This window comes from Pseudophryne corroboree, chromosome 1, assembly GCF_028390025.1.
Source record: "Pseudophryne corroboree isolate aPseCor3 chromosome 1, aPseCor3.hap2, whole genome shotgun sequence".
Classification (NCBI taxonomy): domain Eukaryota; kingdom Metazoa; phylum Chordata; class Amphibia; order Anura; family Myobatrachidae; genus Pseudophryne; species Pseudophryne corroboree.
In genome coordinates this window covers 661,100,305-661,121,755 of record NC_086444.1, presented here as the reverse complement: position 1 = coordinate 661,121,755, position 21,451 = coordinate 661,100,305, and the positions used below count along the sequence as shown (strand labels likewise).

At 42.6% G+C, this 21,451-nt stretch overlaps 1 protein-coding gene across 3 annotated transcripts in view; it reads left to right on the top strand.

Annotated features, from left to right (window-relative positions):
• The window catches only part of CORO2A (coronin 2A), a 435,475-nt gene extending 417,917 nt beyond the window's left edge, over positions 1 to 17,558 (top strand). For all 3 annotated transcript variants that reach the window (XM_063914669.1, XM_063914671.1, XM_063914670.1), the window contains exon 12: positions 15,165 to 17,558. In XM_063914669.1, coding sequence (XP_063770739.1) covers positions 15,165 to 15,296 — 132 coding nt within the window. In that variant the 3' untranslated portion in view covers positions 15,297 to 17,558. The remainder of the gene's footprint in view (positions 1 to 15,164) is intronic.
• Positions 17,559 to 21,451: the final 3,893 nt, after the last annotated feature.

Genomic DNA, 21,451 nt, shown 5'->3' with positions numbered 1-21,451 from the left:
CACATCTGATTACCTTCTTAGTCTCCTTCTGTCTAACAAGATATATCTCTTTGTCTTCATTATTTTGTGTCTGCTTATATTTCCTAAAACCATCTTTTTTGCTTTTGCAATACTTGCTGTTACTTTCACCACACTGGCTTTCGTTTTCTTGTGTTTTTCCTAACACTTTTGATACATAGGTCTGTTGCCTTTAATGTTGCACTTTTTAATATATCCCACCTCTCCTACACTGCTTCCAAGTTCCTCCACTCTGCCAAAGAATCACTTACACATTTTCCCATCCCTACAAAATCAGCTTTCCTAAAATCTAACACCTTTGTTTTTGTATGTGATGAGTCAGACTCTGTATCTCTATGCTGAACCATACTGCTTCTGTTCATTTACTTTGCATTTTGTCAATTGATAAAAATAAACTATTAACACTTCTATTTTTGACAGCATTCTTACTTTGTAACATTTTACCATAACTGCCTTAAACTTTTGCAAGTATTGTACATGATTTTATCCAATTTCTTTGCTTTTTAAAGAAAGTTACATGAAAATGAAATATCTTTATTGGCCATATTTTACTATTTAAACCCATTTAAATACATTATTATTAATTAGAAGGGATGTACAAAGTTATGGCCTACTCTGAGGGTACAAACTAAAAGCTACAAGTGTCCCTTTTGAAGCCCAGGTTAATGTGATTTTCTTATTGAATAGCATAAAGTTGTGCAACCTAGTTTGCAGCTGATTGAATATGCACATAAAATGAAAAAAGGTGCTGAGCTTGGAACCTGGGCACCAAACGGTTACGTTTCTTCTCCCAGCAGCTCCGGCTCCCTCTTCCCTATAACCGGCCCTCAGCCTCAGGCACCAGTTTTTTATTTGGTGCCTGTAAGGAGGGGGCATTTTTTTCACAGGGGCTGCTTTTAAACATCCTCATTGTAGTTTCTTTTTTATTTATTTTTAGTTTCTTTTATTGAGCAGGCAGTGAATTAGCATCCTATAGGATGTCCTCACTGCTGCTCCGACAATCCCCAGCTCTAGCGGCTGCACACTGGCGACTGGGTCAGTGATTTTGGCAGGGCTCCACAGTGCATACCAAGTGAACTGTAATAGGACCCATCAAAGAGCAGGTTAGGTGTCTTCCCAGAGGGAGACCACCAGCAGTGCTGGCAGTGGGGGTGCCCAGGATTTTTCTGCACCCTCACTAGACCACCAGGGCAGTTTATAGGCAACAGGGCACTATATTAGTGGTGGCCAGTGCCCTGGGATCCATGCCAGACTGGGGAGTCAGTTTTTGTATGTTAGCCCCTCCCCCACACCTTGGTGCGATCCCTCTAGCAGGCGTCCTGCCACAGGGCTTACTCCCCCTCTCTCCTCCCTCCATGAGATACTTGGCAGCCATTTTCTATATTGCCTGCCATAGCACCTCACCAGAGAGAAGCACAGGCTTTTCCTCTCCCGGTATACCTCACTCTTGGTGGTCAGGTTATACATACAGCTTCCTCTCCCATTGGGGTTTGGATTCTTGATCACTTTTTACTATTTGTTCATTGAATGTTCTTTGTGCATGTAGTAAGTGTATGGGTTCTTTATCTCAGAGGTACTGTGGTAGCCTGCATTCTGCTCGCAGTTTGTGGGTTTTTTTTTATTACTCTATCTTCAATAAGTACTACTGTTTAATTGTTACACTTGGGTGAACACCAATTTTTCTAATGGCGTTCACATTATTCTACATAGTACCACTTATATATTTGTAGCGCTTTAGTCAGTGCACTACCCCTTGCTAGCACACCACTGTATTGGGTATATTTTGTGTGTGGGGACATCCCTTGAATTGCATTATCATGTCTTCCAAGGGCAAAACACCCAGGGAAGGGGCGAGTCTGTGTTGTTTAACTTTAGAAACTGTACTGATGTGCTTTTATCCTCAGGCTCCGGACCACAATGTTCTCTGTCCCGTGCTTCATGTCTACGCTGTGTGAGGTCACAGCTTCCAATCAGGAATTGGCATAGCTACAGCTTCCACAGCAGCCACAGCTTCCAATCATGAACTAGCATGGCCTTCCGCTCTTTCATAGGTAATGTTGCAGTTAATTGGCTTGCAACCCCTGGGTCCTCCCCTCCTACTAGTCTATCTACAGGCATGGGCCAGGTCGCCAATCCTCTACCAGCTCAGGATGATTTGCAGCCTTCTGCCACAGAACCACCATGGGTCCAATTGTTCACTCAGTCAGTGCAGGGTTTGACGCAAGTGTCAGCATCCCTCCAACAGATGCTTGATAAGGACTGCCATTCCAAGTGCAAGTCTACCAAATGGGACAGCTCTACACCCATCTGGTTATGACTTAGACTCACAGGTTTCCTCCAATCAGGAGTATAATGTCTACATTACCTCGGATGTTGAAACCTTCTCTATTCCGGAGGACTCAACAAGTGAATGATGAGTTGCTAATCAAGGTAGTTAAGTCTGAAATTTTGATCAAGGACTCAGAGTGGACATCTAAGTCAAATGCTGTGGTATTTAAACATCAGAAGGAGGTGGCTGCTAAGTTCTTTTCTTCTGTTCAACTTGAGGACCTCCTATCAGAGGCATGGGCTTCTGCTTTTCTCCAGTGCATGGATGTTGACCACAGTGGACACCTGTGTCAGTAGTGTGGTTTCCCAAGACTACGCACAAACCTTTTGGGAGCGTCTTCCAGCCCAGTATTTTTCAGCAGGACTTCCAAAGGATCTAGGAAAAGCAGAAGCACTGCAGGAGCCCATATGCTCCCTTCTGGCCTCCAAGGTCATCATCCTAGTCCCCCCATCCCAGAGACTCTATGCCAACCTCTTCCTGGACAGAAGCTGGATGGCTCAATCAGACCCATCCTCAACCTGAAGTCACTCAACAGGTACCTACGGGTTCCCAAGTTCCATATGGAGTCTCTGAGCTCCTTCGTACTGGCTCTGGTACCGAGGAACTTCATGGCCTCCTTAGATATCCAGGATGCCTATTTCCATATGCCCATCATAGTCTGTCACCAGCGCTTCCTCAGGTTCACACTTTCAATTTTGGGTGTTGCCATTTGGACTTTCCACAGCTCCTTGTGTTTTCACAAAGGTCATGGCAGCACATGTCTGTGCAGGGGGGTTCAAATACTGTATCTAGATGACCTACTTCTCCTGGCACAGTCACCAGATGTGCTGAGAAATCATGTCTGTATCATGGTAGGCATATGCAGTTCAACAAATGGGAAAATGCACCTTGACTATTCTTTCCCACAAACAAGTTTCATCCCTTACAGTCCAAGATTCACATATTCTTGAGTCACCATAGAGTATCAAACCACTTTTGCATACAGTTTCCGGTCTATCTGGTCTCCACCTTTGACATACTGGAGTATGCCCAGTTTCACTCCTGTGGTGGCTCCACTGGTCCCTCCTGGACAAGGTCCGCACCTTGTGGATTCAGGACTGTGTTCTGCTCACCACCGAAGCCAGTCATCAGGGGTAGGTAGTGGTGACTAGTCATCAGAGATTTCAGGGTCAGTGGATGTTTCAGGTGAGCCAGCTGCCCATCAATATTCTGGAGTTCAGAGCTGTTTACAGAGCTCTTTGTCTAGCACAACCCCTCCTCCAGCAGTAGCCGGTCAAGGTGCAGTCAGATTATGTAAACAATGGTTGTTGCATTGTCTATCAGGACAGCACTCAAAATCACAGCACCATGATGGAGGTGAGTCAGATTCTTCCCTCTATGTCAGCGGTCCATATCCCAGGAGTCCAAAACTGGGAAGTTGACTATGTCAGGCACCAGGATGTTCCCTCAGAAGAGTTTGCCCTACACCCAGATGTCTTTCAGCTCCCGATTCTCCAATATGTATGGGAAAATGGGGGAAAGGGATGTCTCCTGCACCAGACAAAGTTTATAATGTTATACGATAACGTAATCCCCAAATTATATTAATGCATACAAAATTCTGCTAGTATCCATAGGGGGTGCTGCCATAGACAATAAGAGTAGAGAACGACAAAGGACAGAAAAAGGATTGTCTCTTCGTTGGCGCACTTAGAAAGAGGAAAACTTATGTATTTTATTAAAATATAACTTTTATTCTTATTTAATAAAAAATTGCCTAGCAATTGGGAAACATATTGGTGAAAAAATAAATAAATTGTGCTCTATAGGCGATTAAATATATGTGCTCAAAAAATTAAAAGCTGATTCACTGTGCTCTAATAATTGCTTCACTCAATTTATTGTTCTAAGTAAATATCACTGGAGTTATACCTATTTTGTTTTATTCTTCTTCTTCTTGGTACTTGTTATGCATTAAATATGAATCGAGACCGCATATATTGCGCAATTATGAAAAGGTAAGTAACCATAGTACAACACAGACCTCAGAGGTAAATACTAAATTCAAATACTCCTGGGACAAAATCAGTCCCTTTGTGTGTGTCCAAATATCATAGTATAAACTATTGATTCCATAGGATAGGATTATCTGCAGGCAAAAACGTGTCACTAGTTCCTTTAAAAGGACTCCATTGACAAAAGACCCTGGTATATACACTGTTAATTAATCCTCCATATATAGCAAGATCATGTCTATTGTATGGGTCTAAGCGCGGCATGCATCATGACTCCATTGACAATGATCTTTAAATAATGAATGATTTCAAGCTGTTATACACCAATTAGATCAGGTCTATTGTACACAAAGCCCTTTATAATAATTAAATGTCAAATAGGAATATTGATAAGTTAGGGCTGGTATGATGAGTGTTCGCGGCTGCTTGCCGCACTCGCTTCACCTTCAATGGTTTATGATGTTAATACACACTATGTGTGGTTAAAAGCTTCTCAGGCTTTATTCATTTATTACCACACACAATAATATGCCTGCTGTGTCCTACCAGAGTATTCCGTTATACTTAGTACTAGCGATTGTCTCCCCTAATGGTCTTCTTATATTGATATTATTATACGTTACTAAACCCGCGCTATTTACAAATCTATAATACACCAGTCCGCTAGATGCTAAAAGGACTTATGTATAGGTGCACATTCCATTCCTTATCCCTTCAGATCAATGTCTTTATTATATTCCATGCTGTTTCTAATAGGTATCATTAGTGGGCATTGACATACTTCCACAATTATGATAATAGTATATATAATGTGGGTACCGCCCGTTAACCCAGGTGTATCTGTTCTATACTGAGAAATCTCTTACCACCTATGGCTGTGCTGGGATTGCACACATTAATCAAAATAGGTGGATATATTAACAACACGTCTCACAGTCCTAATATTGCTGTGTGACGATAATCAGTAACATGATAGGAAATTTATATGCATCATATACAGTTGAAAAACATCGTGTATTTCTGTATATTACTTAATACATACACTCTCAATATGACAGAAATGCTCGATTGTTACTGTCTATGACTATTATAATTATATACCGCCCGGGGTTTGATGGTCCCTCACTTATTGGTTTAAATGAGCGGGTATGTTTCCAGCACGTCTCACAGTTTAAGTATTGCTGCGGGACGGTTAACAGTATCTTAATAAAGATACTCCATGCACTTTATAGTTTTATTTCTCTTCATGTCAATTGATTCATTCACTATTGATGCAACAGAGTTTCTACTTTAAAGCAAGTCGGTCATTACTGGCTGCAGCTGATATAAGCCGCCCAGGATGCAATGGTCCCTATGTATTCTCTGTATCGGCAACTATTCATATACAATTCAAATTCTGATACATTTGACCATTGTAGATTCCTACATAACCGTACCCTAACAGTAGCAGCGATCTATAACATATTTTCTTAATGTATAGGCATATTAGGCACAGTGATCAGTGAGCGGGCTTAGCGGCCCCGCTCTGAAACGCCGATGTGCACGTTTCGCAAATGTTTTAACGAGGCAAAAAGACATGATCTTGCTATATATGGAGGATTAATTAACAGTGTATATACCAGGGTCTTTTGTCAATGGAGTCCTTTTAAAGGAACTAGTGATACGTTTTTGCCTGCAGATAATCCTATCCTATGGAATCAATAGTTTATACTATGATATTTGGACACACACAAAGGGACTGATTTTGTCCCAGGAGTATTTGAATTTAATATTTACCTCTGAGATCTGTGTTGTACTATGGTTACTTACCTATTCATAATTGCGCAATATATGCGGTCTCGATTCATATTTAATGCATAACAAGTACCAAGAATAATAATAATAATAATAATAATAAAACAAAATAGGTATAACTCCAGTGATATTTACTTAGAACAATAAATTGAGTGAAGCAATTATTAGAGCACAGTGAATCAGCTTTTAATTTTTTGAGCACATATATTTAATCGCCTATAGAGCACAATTTATTTATTTTTTCACCAATATGTTTCCCAATTGCTAGGCAATTTTTTATTAAATAAGAATAAAAGTTATATTTTAATAAAATACATAAGTTTTCCTCTTTCTAAGTGCGCCAACGAAGAGACAATCCTTTTTCTGTCCTTTGTCGAGCTCCTGGTTCTCAACTGGGGACTTCCAGACATTGATTTGATGGCGTCTTAACACAAATACAAAATGCCAAGATACTGCTCCCACACTAGAGATCTGGGAGCTCTTTTGGTGGACACCTAAGCAGTTCAATGATCCTTCCTATTCATGTTAATCTTCCCTCCAATCTCAATTATTCTGCTTGTCCTTCGCAAATTGAAGTTGGAAGGCAGTACCGTGATTGGCCACACAAAGCTTGGTAAGCAGATCTCCAGGACCTTTCCATCATCACTTTGCTTCGTCTTCCTTTCCAGACGGATCAACTGTCTCAGGGCCTGTGCTTCCATCCAAATATGGGTCAACTCATTTTGATGGGGTGGCTCTTGAGACATTCATTCTGAGGGCTGAAGGGTTCTCATGCGTGGTCATTCGTACCATGCTTAATGCCTGGAAGTCTTCCTCTGCCTGGATTTGGAGAACATACTTTGACTCATGTTCGGCTAGAGGAATCAACCCCTGAATCCAACAGTCTATCGCAATCCTGTCTTTCTTAAAGGCAGGTCTGGATTTGGGCCTTCACATTTCTTCGTTAAAGGTACAGGTCTCAGCCCTTTCTGTGATTTTCCAGTGATGGGTTGTTATGTTGTCTGATGTATGGACTTTTCTGCAGGGTGTCATCCATGTTCAACCTCTCTTTGTTTTTCCAGTGGCTCTGTGGAACTTCTTTGGTTTTTCAAGCTCTCCAGTTGTCAACCTTTGAGTCCTTGGACACCGTGGACAATCGTTGGCTTATATGGAAGACTCTCTTCCTCCTCACTATCGCATCGGCCCATAGGGTTTCTGCATTGTCTTGTCGCTCCCCTTTTATCACTCAGATCTGGCTGTTCTTAGGATGTAATTGGGCTACCTTCCTATGGTGTTATCCAGGTTTCACATCATCCAGCAAATCATGGTTCTTTCCTTCCAGTTACAGGATTCTACTCCAAAGTAGGCCTCCTGGGATGTTGTGAGAACCCTCCAGATCTGTGTGTACAGGACTAGGGATTTCCGTAAAACAGATTCTCTATTTATCCTGTGTGACTTTAACAAATGGGGCTGGCTGGCTACTAAGCAGACTTTGGTCAGATGGCTTAGTTTGACTATCCACTAATCTTACTCTTCGGCAGACCTTCTTGCCCCTGCCATGCTCCGGGTTCATTCCACTTGGTCAGTGAGAACTTCTGGACAGCTAAACGTGGTACCTCTGCTTTGTAAAGTGGACACTTGGGGGTAAGTTTACTAAGGTGGGAGTTTTTTTAGAACTGGTGATGTTGCCCATAGCAACCAATCAAATTCTACTTAACATTTGTCTAGCTGCTTCTAGAAGATAATAGATACAATCTGATTGGTTGCTATGGGCAACATCACCAGTTCTAAAAATCTCCCACCTTAGTAAATTTATCCCTTGGTCTTCTACCCATACCTTCATCAAGTTTTAGTCCTTTGACACCTTTGCCTCTGTAGATGCGGCCTTTGGGCGAAGGGTTCTCAGCACAGCTTAGGAGCATCCCCTTCCTTAAGAGGACATCTTTGGGACATCCCAGTGTAAAAAACTGTGTGCCCGATGTATTAAGCCTGGAGAAGTGATAAAGCAGTGATCAAGAAGTAATAAGTGGAAGGTGATAATGCACCTGCCAATCAGCTCCTAACTGTCAGTTTTCAAACCTGTAATAATTGGCTGGTGCATTATCATCTTACACTTATCACTGCTTTATCACTTCTCTGACTTAATACATCTGCCCCTGTGTCCCTTATGGATTATAGAGAAAATAGGATTTTGGTACTTACCAGATAAATCCTTTTCTTTGAATCCATAGGGGGCACTGGAGTACTCTTGGGATATGGACGGTTCCACTGGAACTAGGCACTGAACAGTTAAACTTTGACTATACCTCCCCTCCATATCCCAGAGTACCTCAGTGTTTTTTACTGAGCCGAACTGGAGCTATAGAGGTTGACAATGGAGAAATACATATAACAAAACTGGACAACAATAAAGTTGACACCAACAAAAAATGACAACTAACAGTTGACACCAACCCGACAGAATTTCTAATTTGAAACAGTCGGTAAGAGTGTGTTACCATAATATTCCCTGCACTTACCACAACCAGGTAATAACTGCTCTGGGTGGGCGTCCAGTGCCCCCTATGGATTCAAAGAAAAGGATTTATCTGGTAAGTACCAAAATCCTATTTTCTTTTTCATCCACTAGGGGTCACTGGAGTACTCTTGGGACGTACCAAAGTTTCCCCCGTGGGTGGGAGAGCTATTTGGCACTTGTAACACTAAACGGCCAAAGCTAGATGCTGATGCCGCAAAAGTATCAAACTTATAAAAGCGCACAAACGTGTGCACTGATGACCATGTAGCCGCCCGGCAAAGCTGTGTCGAAGAGGCTCCATGACCAGCTGCCCATGAAGTTCCAACAGAACGTGTGGAATGAGCTGTTACCGATGTAGGCGGCTGTAATCTAGCCTGAAGATAAGCCTGACGTATGGTCAGTTTTATCCATCTGGATAGGGTCTGCTTAGAGGCTGGCCAACCCCTCTTGGCAGCATCATAGAGAACAAACAACGTATCCGTCTTACGAAGTGTAGACGTTCGAGACACATAAACGCGTAACGCGCGTACCACATCCAGAGTTTCAGAATGTCCTAATAACACAGGAACTGCTATTGGTTGGTTGATGTGAAAAGATGACACTACTTTTGGTAAGAAAGCGGGATTCGTCCGAAGTTCCGCTCTGTCATCATGAAACACCAAATATGGTGGCTTGCATGACAAGGCACCCAAATCTGAAACTCGCCTTGCCGAAGCCAAGGCTAGAAGAAAAATTGTTTTCCAAGTGAGAAATGTAATATCCACTTGTTGTAAGGGTTCAAAATGAAAAGACTGTAAGAAATCTAAAACCAGATTCAAGTCCCATGGCGCTGTAGGTGGAATGAATGGAGGCTGTACTCTGAGGACACCCTGCATAAAGGTGTGTACTGATGGCAAAAGAGCCAATCGTCTTTGAAAGTAAATTGACAAAGCTGATATCTGCACTTTTAGTGTGGATAAACGTAGACCTCCATCTAATCCCATCTGTAGAAATAACAAAAGACGGGATAACTTGAAAGATGAAGTTGGAAACTTCCTAGCTTCACACCAACCTATATAGGCACGCCAAATTCTATAATAATGAGCTGCCATAACCGGCTTCCTAGCTCGTAACATGGTTGGAATGACTGATTCTGGAATGCCCTCTCTTCTTAAGAGGGTGGTCTCAACAGCCACCCCGTCAAACGCAGCCGCGCTAAATCGGGGTAAAGAAACGGACCCTGTTGTAACAGGTCCGGACGTAGTGGGAGCGGCCAAGGATAGTCTGCGAGTAATCCGCGAAGATCCGAAAACCAAGCTCTCCGTGGCCAATGAGGCGCCACTAGTATGACTGTGACGAACTCTCTTTTGATCCGTTTTAGCAATAGAGGGAGCAGCGGAAACGGTGGAAACAGATATACTAGACTGTATGGCCACCTGACTGTGAGAGCATCCACCGCCACTGGATCTCTCGTTCTGGATACATACTGGGATGTTTGATGATTGTGGCGAGATGCCATCAAGTCCACCTGCGGGTAACCCCACCTCTGGACCAGCATGAGAAATACGTCTGGATTTAATGCCCATTCTCCTGGATGGAAATCCCGACGACTGAGATAATCTGCCTCCCAGTTGTCCACTCCCGGAATGAATACTGCCGACAATATCACTTGGTGATACTCGGCCCAATTGAGGATTCGAGCTACTTCCCGCATTGCCATGCGGCTTCTCGTTCCGTCTTGTTTGTTGATGTATGCGACCGCCGTCGCATTGTCTGATTGCACCTGGACTGCCTGAGCCTGCAGCATGTGCACTGCCTGTCGTAACGCATTGTAAATTGCCCGGAGTTCCAGGACATTTATAGACAGCAATCTTTCGTGATCCGCCCAGAGACCCTGGAGCTGAAGATTCTGAACTACAGCTCCCCAACCTCTGAGACTTGCGTCTGCCGTGAGAATTATCCAATTCCAGGTACTGCACTGTTTTCCTGCGGTTAGATTCTGTACCCTGAGCCACCAGAGTAGAGACACTCTGGTCCTTGGAGACAACCTTACCCTGTGGTGAATCTGTAAGTGCGAGCCCAACCACTGTGCGAGCACATCCAGTTGAAAAGGACATGAGTGAAACCTTCCGAATTGAAGTGCTTCGAAAGCCGCCACCATTGTGCCTAAGAGGCGAATGCACAAATGAACCGAGACTGTGCGTGGCTTGAGCACTAATTGTACCAGATGACGAATGACCTGTACTTTCTGTTCGGGTAGGTAGATCCTTTGGTCTACCGTATCGAAAATCATACCTAGGAATTGAAGTCGTTGGGACGGAACTAGATGTGATTTCTTGAAGTTGACAATCCAACCGTGGTGAACCAGTACATTGTATGTCAGCAATGCCTGTTGAAGGAGGATTTGTTGAGACGGAGCTTTGATGAGTAGATCGTCCATGTATGGAACTATTATCACTCCTAGAGATCTGAGATGAGCTATCATCACAGACATCACCTTGGTGAATACCCGAGGCGCTGACGAGAGGCCAAACGGTAGAGCCTGAAACTGGTAATGGTTCTGTCGTATTGCAAACCGCAAAAACCTTTGATGAGGAGGCCAAATCGGAATGTGTAAGTACGCATCCTTGAGATCCAGCGCAATCATAAACTCCTGTGGCTCTAGACCTGCAATTACTGATCGTAGAGATTCCATTTTGAATCTGTAGTAAGTGACGTACTGGTTGAGGCCCTTTAAGTTCAATATTGGCCTGACCGAGCCATCCGGCTTCGGGACCACAAACAGACTGGAATAATAACCCTGACCCTGTTGGTGCACAGGGACCGGAACCAAAACTGCTGCGTCCAGCAGAGACTGAATGGCAGTCTGCAGAATCGCCCTCTTGTCGTCCGACAGAGGCAGTCCTGTCCTGAAAAACCGCATTGGCGGGAGACAGTCGAACTCTATTTTGTAACCTGTTAAAACTAGATTGCGGATCCACCCATCTGTGGACGTCTGAAGCTACGCCAACTGGAATGACTGAAGACGTGCTCCTACAATAGGAGAACCGAGATGGGCTGGGAGCCCGTCATGCCACTGGCTTACCGGTGACTTTAGTATCCTGACGAGTGGTATTGGCTCGTTGGAAACTACGTCCCCGACCTCGTCTACCTGGTGTGGCCGTTCCCCTGCCACGCCCGCGAAAGGACTGAGGTGTAAAAGATTTGAACGCCGGTCCAGAATATCTTTTTCTAGGCACTGTTGGAGGAAATGGTAAGAAAACCGACTTCCCTCCCGTGGCCTCAGAAATCCATTTGTCCAATTCAGGACCGAATAACTTCTCGCCCTCATAAGGTAATGCTTCTATTCCTTTTTTGATCTCTGTCTCCGCTCGCCAAGAACGTAGCCAGAGCGCACGTCGTGCTGTGACTAGTGATGATGAAAGGCGAGAAGTGAGCTGACAGACGTCAGTAGAAGCTGTACATAAATAGTCAGCCGTTTCCCAGATTTAATCAGCGAGAAGTATAAGATGATAATCAGTTAAGGCAGATCTGAGTTCTGTTATCCATACCATTAGAGCTTTAGTTACCCAAATGCCACTCAACCCAGGTCTAAGCAGCACTCCTGCCGCTGTATACATGGACTTCAGCATAACCTCTATTTTACGGTCCGAAGGGTCCTTGAGTGTAGTTGCAGCTGGTACTGGTATGGTTAATTTCTTTGTAAGTTTAGACACAGATGAATCCACCAACGGCGGATTCTCCCATGTAGCTGTCATAGAATCTGGAAACGGATAGCTAGACCTAAATCTGTGAGGTACAGAAAACCGTTTATCCGGATTCTTCCTTGTTTCTAGTAACATTTTATTAAGAGATTCTGACACAGGAAAACAAATTGGAATTCTCTGTCGTTTAGTAAAAACTACCTCATCATTTGTCAGAGGCTCCTCAGTTTCTGTAAAATTCAGAGACTGATGCACTGCTCTGATGAGATTGTCAATACCCGGCCTGTCAAAATCGTCACCATCTGACTGCTGGTCTACTTCGCCCTCCTCACCCACATCTTGTACAGTGAGGTCTGTTGAAGAATCATCAGACAGTAACATAGCAGAAACCGGTAGTTTATAAGAAAAATGAAACTTATCCCCTTTAGTCAAAGAGGATCTGGACCTTTGGTAAGGCTGAGACCCCTCAGGAAGTTCTAGCGGTCTCACCCTAGATTCAGATCTTGCCGCCTCTCGCTCCTGCTGAGAGGCGGCCAACTCTGATTGCAAACCAGCTAAAACATCTGCTAATATAGCCCATGGCGGGTCCGGGGTAGAAACTGGATTTGGAACCGGAGCAGGAGTTGTATTTGTTTCGGAATTTACCACACATACTTTACATGTGGTAAATCCGTCAGGTAATACACCCTTACAGACATTGCAGAAAACTGCTTCTTAGACTTTGCTGGTGTCTTACTCATTATGTAAATAATAATAATAAAAAAAAAAAAAAACAAAGACAAGAGAGAGAAAACCTGTGCGACTAAATAGTACTAAGGTATCTCTATATATCTGGCCAAGTGTGCCAGTAATATGCCTGATCCCAAAATCCCCCTAACACCCCTGCGCCTTCAATGGTGGAGAGATGTATTACAGGAAAATCTGGAGAGAAACAGGAAGCATGGTTTAATATGTTCCCATGCTCACAGAATATCACAAAGTGCAAACATTTAACTTATGCAGCAGATTATCTTAAATGTATATATGCCATCCTGTTACTTATCTATACAGCCAGTGTCGGACTGGGGCATGGAGGGCCCACCGGGGGAATGCAGCGATAGGGGCCCATACTTAGGGGTGTGGCCAGCCTACAAAGGGGGTGTGGACAGCCGCCACAGATGCTTGAAATACACAATAGTTTAGTGCAGTGTAATGCAACATATCTACCATCTATAACACAAGTGCACAGTCTGGAACCTGATCCTTACAGGAAGGAGTGGGCCCTCAGGCAGTGGGGCCCACTGGTGGTTTCCCTGGTACCCCTGTGGGCCAGTCCGACCCTGTATACAGCGCTGCTGGCTCTGTGTCAGATAAAGAAGTGTGTGCCTCCCTCTCTCCCCCGTGCACCGCTACTCTGTATCCGGAGACCGCTGCTATGACTCCGGAAGTGCCAGACGATATGCCGCATGGAGCCGTGGAGCGGCTATGCACCAGCGTGGCTGAGCGCGGCGGGAGAGGTGTTCACAGCGGCGCTGAAAGCGGCGGCGGGCGGCTGCGGGCAGCGCACGGCATAATACACAGACACAGTAATCCCACACAGCGGGGCGGCAGCATGAGCTGACCGCCCCAAACACATACCTGGACCGTGTGGTGAGGGCAATGACGGGGCTTCTCTGCAAGCACCGTCAGCCTTTTACTGCAGGTGTCCTGCACGTGGAAATGAGGGAGCTCTTCTAGAGAGGTCCGACACCCACAGCTGCATCAGCAGCTTTCACTATCCCAAACCCTTGCCTTCTTGGAAGGGGGAAAGGGATGTTTTCAAAAATAATCAAAGAGAAAAATCAATAATTGTGGATTCACTAACACAAGCCTAGTTGCTCTGTGAGCACCGAAAAAACACTGAGGTACTCTGGGATATGGAGGGGAGGTATAGTCAAAGTTTAACTGTTCAGTGCCTAGTTCCAGTGGAACCGTCCATATCCCAAGAGTACTCCAGTGACCCCTAGTGGATGAAAAAGAAAAGGAGATTTGTGTTCTTACCTGTTAAATCCTTTTCTTGGAATCCATAAGGGACTCAGGGCGCCCACCCTGATGCACCTGACTTGTGGGGTTTTGCACTGTTACTGATTCCTTTTGATCTGAGTGTGTGCAGGTCTTCTTTCTTCCTCTTGCTCCTTGCCTTGGGCTTGTTAAATTTAACTGGTCCCTGAGGCTGGGGGTGGGGTATAGGGGAGAGGGAGCCTGGGCTACTGGGAGAAGAAACTTAACCATTTTGTGCCCAGACTCCAGCTAACCACCAATAGCAAGTGTAAAACCTATGGAAAAGCATTTAACAAATCTTCTTTTATTCCAATTATTTCTAAACCTAACAAAGAATTCAATATTTAGTATTATTCTAATCTGTATTCATCTACGATGTAAATACCACTAATTCAGACTTTTGCAAGCAAAAATAAATAAATGGCATTTTGGACATTTCTTTCAATATGTTGCCTGCCCACCCAATACTTACAGACAGGTTGCCTCATCACAGGTACACTGTCATGTAACTAAAGCTTCTTTCGGACATGTGATAGAGGAAAGGTAGACATCATATAAAAATAATAATATTATGTAATTATTCTGCAGAGGGCAGTCATTTCCATTCTGTAAACATACAGTATTCTATGGCACAATGCCTTAGTGAGCATAGTGCAATTGCAGCAAAGTAAAGTCAGAGCACAGGCTGAAATGGATTGGTTTATTTCCTTCCATTATGTTGCCTGGGCTGTTGGCGTATGTAATTTATGTTACCACATAGCAGAAACTGCAATGAGTGAGCATACCCGTTATTGTCTCCCAAGTACTATTTTCTTTCTTTTATTGTGCAGTTGTTGCAGATGTTCTACAAGCAGCAGGAAGAAATCCGTCGATTGCGTGATCAATTGAACCAAAGGGATGTTCAGATCTGCCAGCTCGAGTTAGAAATCAAGAATGTTCGGAACTGTGCAGCCACTTATTGACTATAGTCCTCTACTCTACCTACAGACACAAGAATGTAACACTGAAGATTGTCTCCAAAAACATTTAACTTAATTATGTGTATAAAAAATATCGGTGATGGAAACATAGCAATTTTACATGGTACACACACTGAAATATCAGCCAGTGTTTTAAATTGAATTTTATGTTTAATAGTATAATTATGGCTTTTGAATCAAAATGGTTGCAGAGTGTATTCATTACAACAGGGGTGGGGAACCTTTGGCCCTCCAGCTGTTGTTGAACTACACATACCAGCATGCCTTGGTACCGTTTTGCCATTTGGCCATGCTAAAACTGTTGCATTACAGGTTCTTATTTATATAGAAAAAGGCGAGCCATAAAATGCCTCTCCATGCAATGGATAAATAGTCTCACCGTATTTAAGGGCATCTAACACTTGGCTAAATAAAAGAACAGCCTTAGGTCTCATTTCAGAACCAGTGGAGAACATACTGCTAAGGATTTACAATTGAGTGAGTGCTTTGACAGAAACTCATTAATTGCTTTGTGACCCAAAAATGTTAACAAAAAAGTTATTACTATGACCTTCAGGCTTGACAAAGAGAAAAAAGAACATTGTAGATCGTACGATGCCAGTGGTGGACTGGTCAGTAGGGGGGTATGGATCGCAGTGCGTGACACCAAATTAGCAGAGCAGCGGCATGCATGCGCCAGCCACACTGTTCAGGGAGAGGCTGGGGACTCTCCAGCAGCTCCCAAAGTGCTGGGCAAGTCCCCAGTATGATGAGTATGGAATGTGACATGCTATAAAGCCCCCAAAATGTCATACACCAGGGGGCGTGGCATCATCACAAAGACGTGCCCCCTTATGTGTGTACGCTTTTGGCATACGGGAGGAGTTTGCACTGGGTAACACCAACCCTATTTGTCTATTCTCTTAAGCTGAGCATACATGGTCAGATAAGGACAGACATTTTATCTGACAGCCTGACATCTCCTATATATGCTGGGCATACATTATAAGATATATCACAGTGTATGGCCACAGGATATCTGTGTTCCTACCCTGGGAGGAGACATTTCCGGTTCTCACCTGTGAAGGAATAGGGGAAATGGTTGACGGTCGGCTGCAGCAGTACATATACTGCCCATTGTGACCGCTATGTAACTTCAAAATATCACATCGAACAGACATACTGGACTATCGATTAACAGTTTCAGGTCGGTCCTGCATGTAAACTTTACAATTGTCTGTTCAATCCTCCGATATTGGGTAGATCGGCCAGATAATTGTTAGGTGTATGCCCAGCATTACCTGTTCAGGCTTGTCTTTATATACACCGTTGCTTGACTGTGATACTGCTTATCTATTTAGCACACAGGTTTATCTTTTTTAAAATCGTCCTGAAATAGTTACCCTTAACCATAGGTCTAATGGTTTCCAGAGCGACTGTTTCTATTTTTACATTTATATGCAGTATGGTTTTAAAGCATCAACCCTATTAAGCATATTCCTGTGAATATTTACATAACTATGAAGCAGGTCATTGGTCTCAGCTATTTCATTAGCAGGGATGCTGCCAGGTAACAGTGGACATGATGCCTTTTAACCACTTAACTATTTATTTCGCCGAAAGCCGCTCCGAAATTCTCAGGTTTTTTTTATTAGTGAATTAGGTGAAGAACATGAATTTAACCCTATCCCAAATGATTTTAGTTAACAAAAAAAAGAATTTTTTTTCTCCCCCCCCCCCCCCCCCCCCCAAACATTAAAACATTGATCGGGAACATCGCGACCATCGGAACATCACGACCAGGTATACAGGGGGTACCTGTGCGTCCAGGTCAGGTAGAGCACTTGCAGGCATGGTCGCTTCTGATGTGGTTACATGATAAACTGTGGTCTCCTCTCAGTTTTTGGATATTCTGCCTGTATTGCCGGCTTCAAATCCCATTTCTACTTAGTGCAATACCTCAGTACCTTACTAAAAACCTATACAATTTGTTTTTAGACAATTTTCCATTGCAGGCCTGTGTAATCAATTTGTTTTTTCCTATTCTTAATAAGTGTCCACCTCATTACGGTGTTGTGTACAATCTGTGTATTATGGTTTTAGCATTAGTACTAACACTGTCAAGCCAAAATGCTTTTGTTACTACAGACGTAAACCAAACACATACTCTACTCACCCCCACAGAGAGTGCTGCCCCAAGAGAGTCTCTATATCTCTATAAATATATACAGGGTGATTCAAAAGTCGCAGTGCACCCTTTTGCTTAAAAAACTGTGTAGGAAATGGGAAAACTGAATACTCCAGTAAGGTATGGGTGAAGTGGGCCATCTTTTAGGGTAAGTACCGAACATGGGCGCCATCTTGAAATCGGCCATCTTGAATCTAAGTCAGTTTTTTTAAATGGAAAGGGTGTTGTGTAACATGTCAGACAACATCAGAATTTGCTGAAAAGTTTATTGCTACAAACAGATTTGAAATAGCAGTTATGGTTCAAAAGTTCAACACTTTTTTTTTGTTGGAATTACAGGCTGAACTGTTCTCCATAAAGGACAGTTGTTTAATATGTTCAACATGTTGTCCCTCTTGGTCAACACAAATTCGAAGGCGCTGGATGCAATCGTCATGCACTCACAGAAGGATTTCTGAAGAAATGCTGGCAGACGCTTCTTCAATGCGTTGCTGGAGATGATGCCTGTTTCTTATTTTCTCTGCATGCATGAGTTGCTTTAAATGACCCCCAGATAAAAGGCAAGTGGTGTGAGGTCAGGTGATCTGGGTGGGCCATTCCACAGAACCACGTCAGCCAATCCAATAACCAGGAAATTGACCTTCTAACCACTGACGAACAACTGCTCCGTAGTGTGGTGGAGCCCAATCCTGTTGAAAGTAACAGTGAAAGCTGCCATCTTTATTCAGAACTGAGGGGAACACCACTTCTTGCAGCATTTCGAGGTAGCGTTTTGCATTTAGGTTCTGGTCAATTAAAATGGGTCCAATTACATGGATACCCCATATCCCCACACCACACCATAACCTTTATGTTACCAACAACCTTTGAAGGTTTCATCCAGTGTGGATTCTGGTCACTCCAGTACCTGTGGTTGTGACTGTTAACTTCGCCACTGACATAAAAGTTTGCCTCATCACTGAACAAGATGCCTTGCGCAAAAGAGGGATCCTGTTGATGTTGCTCTAAGGCCCACGTGCAAAACTGCATATGTCTGTCTGGGTCATCCTCTGCTAGGTACTGGAGTAGCTGGATCTTGAATGGATGCCATTGATGGGCATGAAGGATTCGTACGATCGATGACTGGCTGATTCCACATTCTGATGACAATGTGTCATGTGCTGCGTTGTGGGCTTTTCGTGAAGGATGCCAAAACCATTGTTGAGGTTGTCTCGTCAGTAGCATTTTTTTGATGAGCACTCCTTGACTTGTCAGCCACAGTCCCAGTTTCTCGGAATTTGGAAATTAGGCACCCGACAGTGTTATGTGAAATTGGAGGTCTTTCTGGGTGCCGGTTGTTAAAATCTGCAGCTATGACACAGAAACTTTGTTCTCCAGACATCAAATTACCTCAATTCTCTCCTCTTTTGTCAAAGCCATCTTCAGTTACCTACAACCAAAAAATCGTTGTAACTTTTGAACCATAACTGCTAATCTGTTTGCAGCAATAAACTTTTCAGCAAATTCTGATGTTGTTTGACATGTTATACGACCCCCTTTCCATTTGAAAAAACTGACTTAGATTCAAGATGGCCGATTTAAAGATGGCAGCCATGTTTGGTACATACCCTAAAAGATGGCCCACCTCATCCATACCTTACTGGAGTATTCACTCTTCCCATCTCTTGCACAGTTTTTGAAACAAAAGGGTGTACTGTGACTTTTGAATCACTGGGGGAGGGGGGTGTGTGTATGTATGTATGTATGTATATATATATACACACACACACACACACACACACACACATACATACATACATACATACATACACTCACACACAACACATGTACCGGCTCTCCCATCAACTGTGATAAATATAGCGTCGGGTGCCCGTGCTATATACGTAATACACTTCTCCAAAGGCACAGCACTCCAGACGGCTTGTAAATAACGACAGACAGCAGTATATAGCAACGTTTCAATGTTATTCACATTGTCCTCAGGCTTCAAGCCGTCTGGAGTGCTGTGCCTTTGGAGAAATATATATATATATATATATATATATATATATATATATATAGAGAGAGAGAGAGAGAGAATACATGCACCATGCATCTACATATATACATACCATGAGGTTGGATCCGTGCACCGCCAGTTCTCTCTGTCCCTCTCACTGTCTCTCTCTGAAATGTGCATTTTTGGGTGTCTGCTTAGCTAGCATACGTAAGAGATCTGTGACATGGGAGTATCTTGAGCATATAGTACCTGATTCAAAGATGGACACAGGTCTCACACATTTTATATACATCTCTAAATTAGGCCCATAGCCAATGTCCTTTTATGAGTTGTGTGCATGCAGTCAGGTTTCTGATGGATCTTATTTACCCAACATGAGGTAGGTGTAATTGCTGATACTACTGATGACTGCATATAACAGTGGGTCGCACGACTATATGCATAAGCCCATACAGATACTCATTGTAGCATATAGTTGTAAGTCTGGAAATATGACAATCTGGCTACCTGGATCAGTCTCCCCAGTTGTAACTATTGCTAAAATGCTTTGTAGGAAAAGCAGCCATTACATATCCTAAAATTTGCTCTTCAGTGAAAATTATTTTATTTTTTATTGCTTCAAAAATGTATTTTGATATTTAAAGATCCTGTAATGGCAGTGTCTGAGACTCATGCTTTTATAATCATTTATCTAATGCTTATAGAATCTTAATGTCTAAATTACTTTATTGAAACAGTTGTAATTTCTAACTAGTTTATTGTTCTTAGTTATTTGAGACAGGTTTGTTTTTCTATTGTACTTCTTTCAGATTATGTATCTCAGAAGTGCCTATTTAACGTGCCCTTCTGAAAGAGCCAAAAAAGGAGTTGTGTATATATTGCTATTAAATGGTGCAGCTATTTACTAAGCCACACTGACATTTCACATATCATATACAGGAGATGGGGAAAGGAAGGGAGGGGGGGGGGGGGGGGGGGAGACTTGGACTGCACACCATAATTCCAAACATAATAAGAGGTGCTATCATGCTGAGATTTGTAGTTCCACACAGAAAGGAAGAAAATGCTGATGCACACTCTGATTCTAGAAATACTGATTAGCAGTGCTTTGTACTATAGAGTGTGCATTTCACATCAGGAATACAAACTCCACTACAGTATGATGTTTTGTCAGCTCACTTATAGACATTGTAAGACATTTATAAAAGATTTTCGCATGTGTGTTCAAGACTCTTCACAAAAATGCATGGCATGCAGAGTTTTGGAAAGCAAATTTTAAAATAGAAAAAAAATGTCAATAGAGAAGTTAAATTATAGCCATCCTTAGCAGATTGACAATGGCCTAAAGAGGCTGTGAGCTGTTGTGCAAGCTATGCAGTTAGTTCTACCTGTAAATTAATGAAAATAACTAGTTGGTAACCTGCAGTGCACTTCAAAATGGCCGTCTCCAAACTACCGTTTCATACTATTGATGCATTGTACAGATTTGCATTTTTTCGCTTTTCATTATATAAACTGTAGCCACTCTTTAAGTTAAAAAAAACTGATCAACAAAAAAAGACAGTTTATAATGGAGCATGATCTATTGTCTTTATATTAAAATTATTATTTTCATGTAGAATATATTTAAATTATTCTTAAACTACATAAAAAAAATATATAAAATGTGTATTTTGTACGATTGATCTCTTGTATTACTTTAAAATTCATTATTATTTTAAGAAGATAAAAAAAATACACAATGTACTCACCTGCGTTAATTACTAGAGAAGTTAAATCTGACATTGTTTACAATGTAAGCATTCTAAGAACAAACAGCGCTTGACTGTTTTACTTCCACATACACATGAAGAACATACAGTCGCAAAAGTTTTATATATAAGTCAATTTATTGACTTTTTTGCTTCTGTTTTTAAATTACTTCCTGCCTCTGCAAAATCAAATGTTTTGTTTGTTAAATTGTATGTTTTA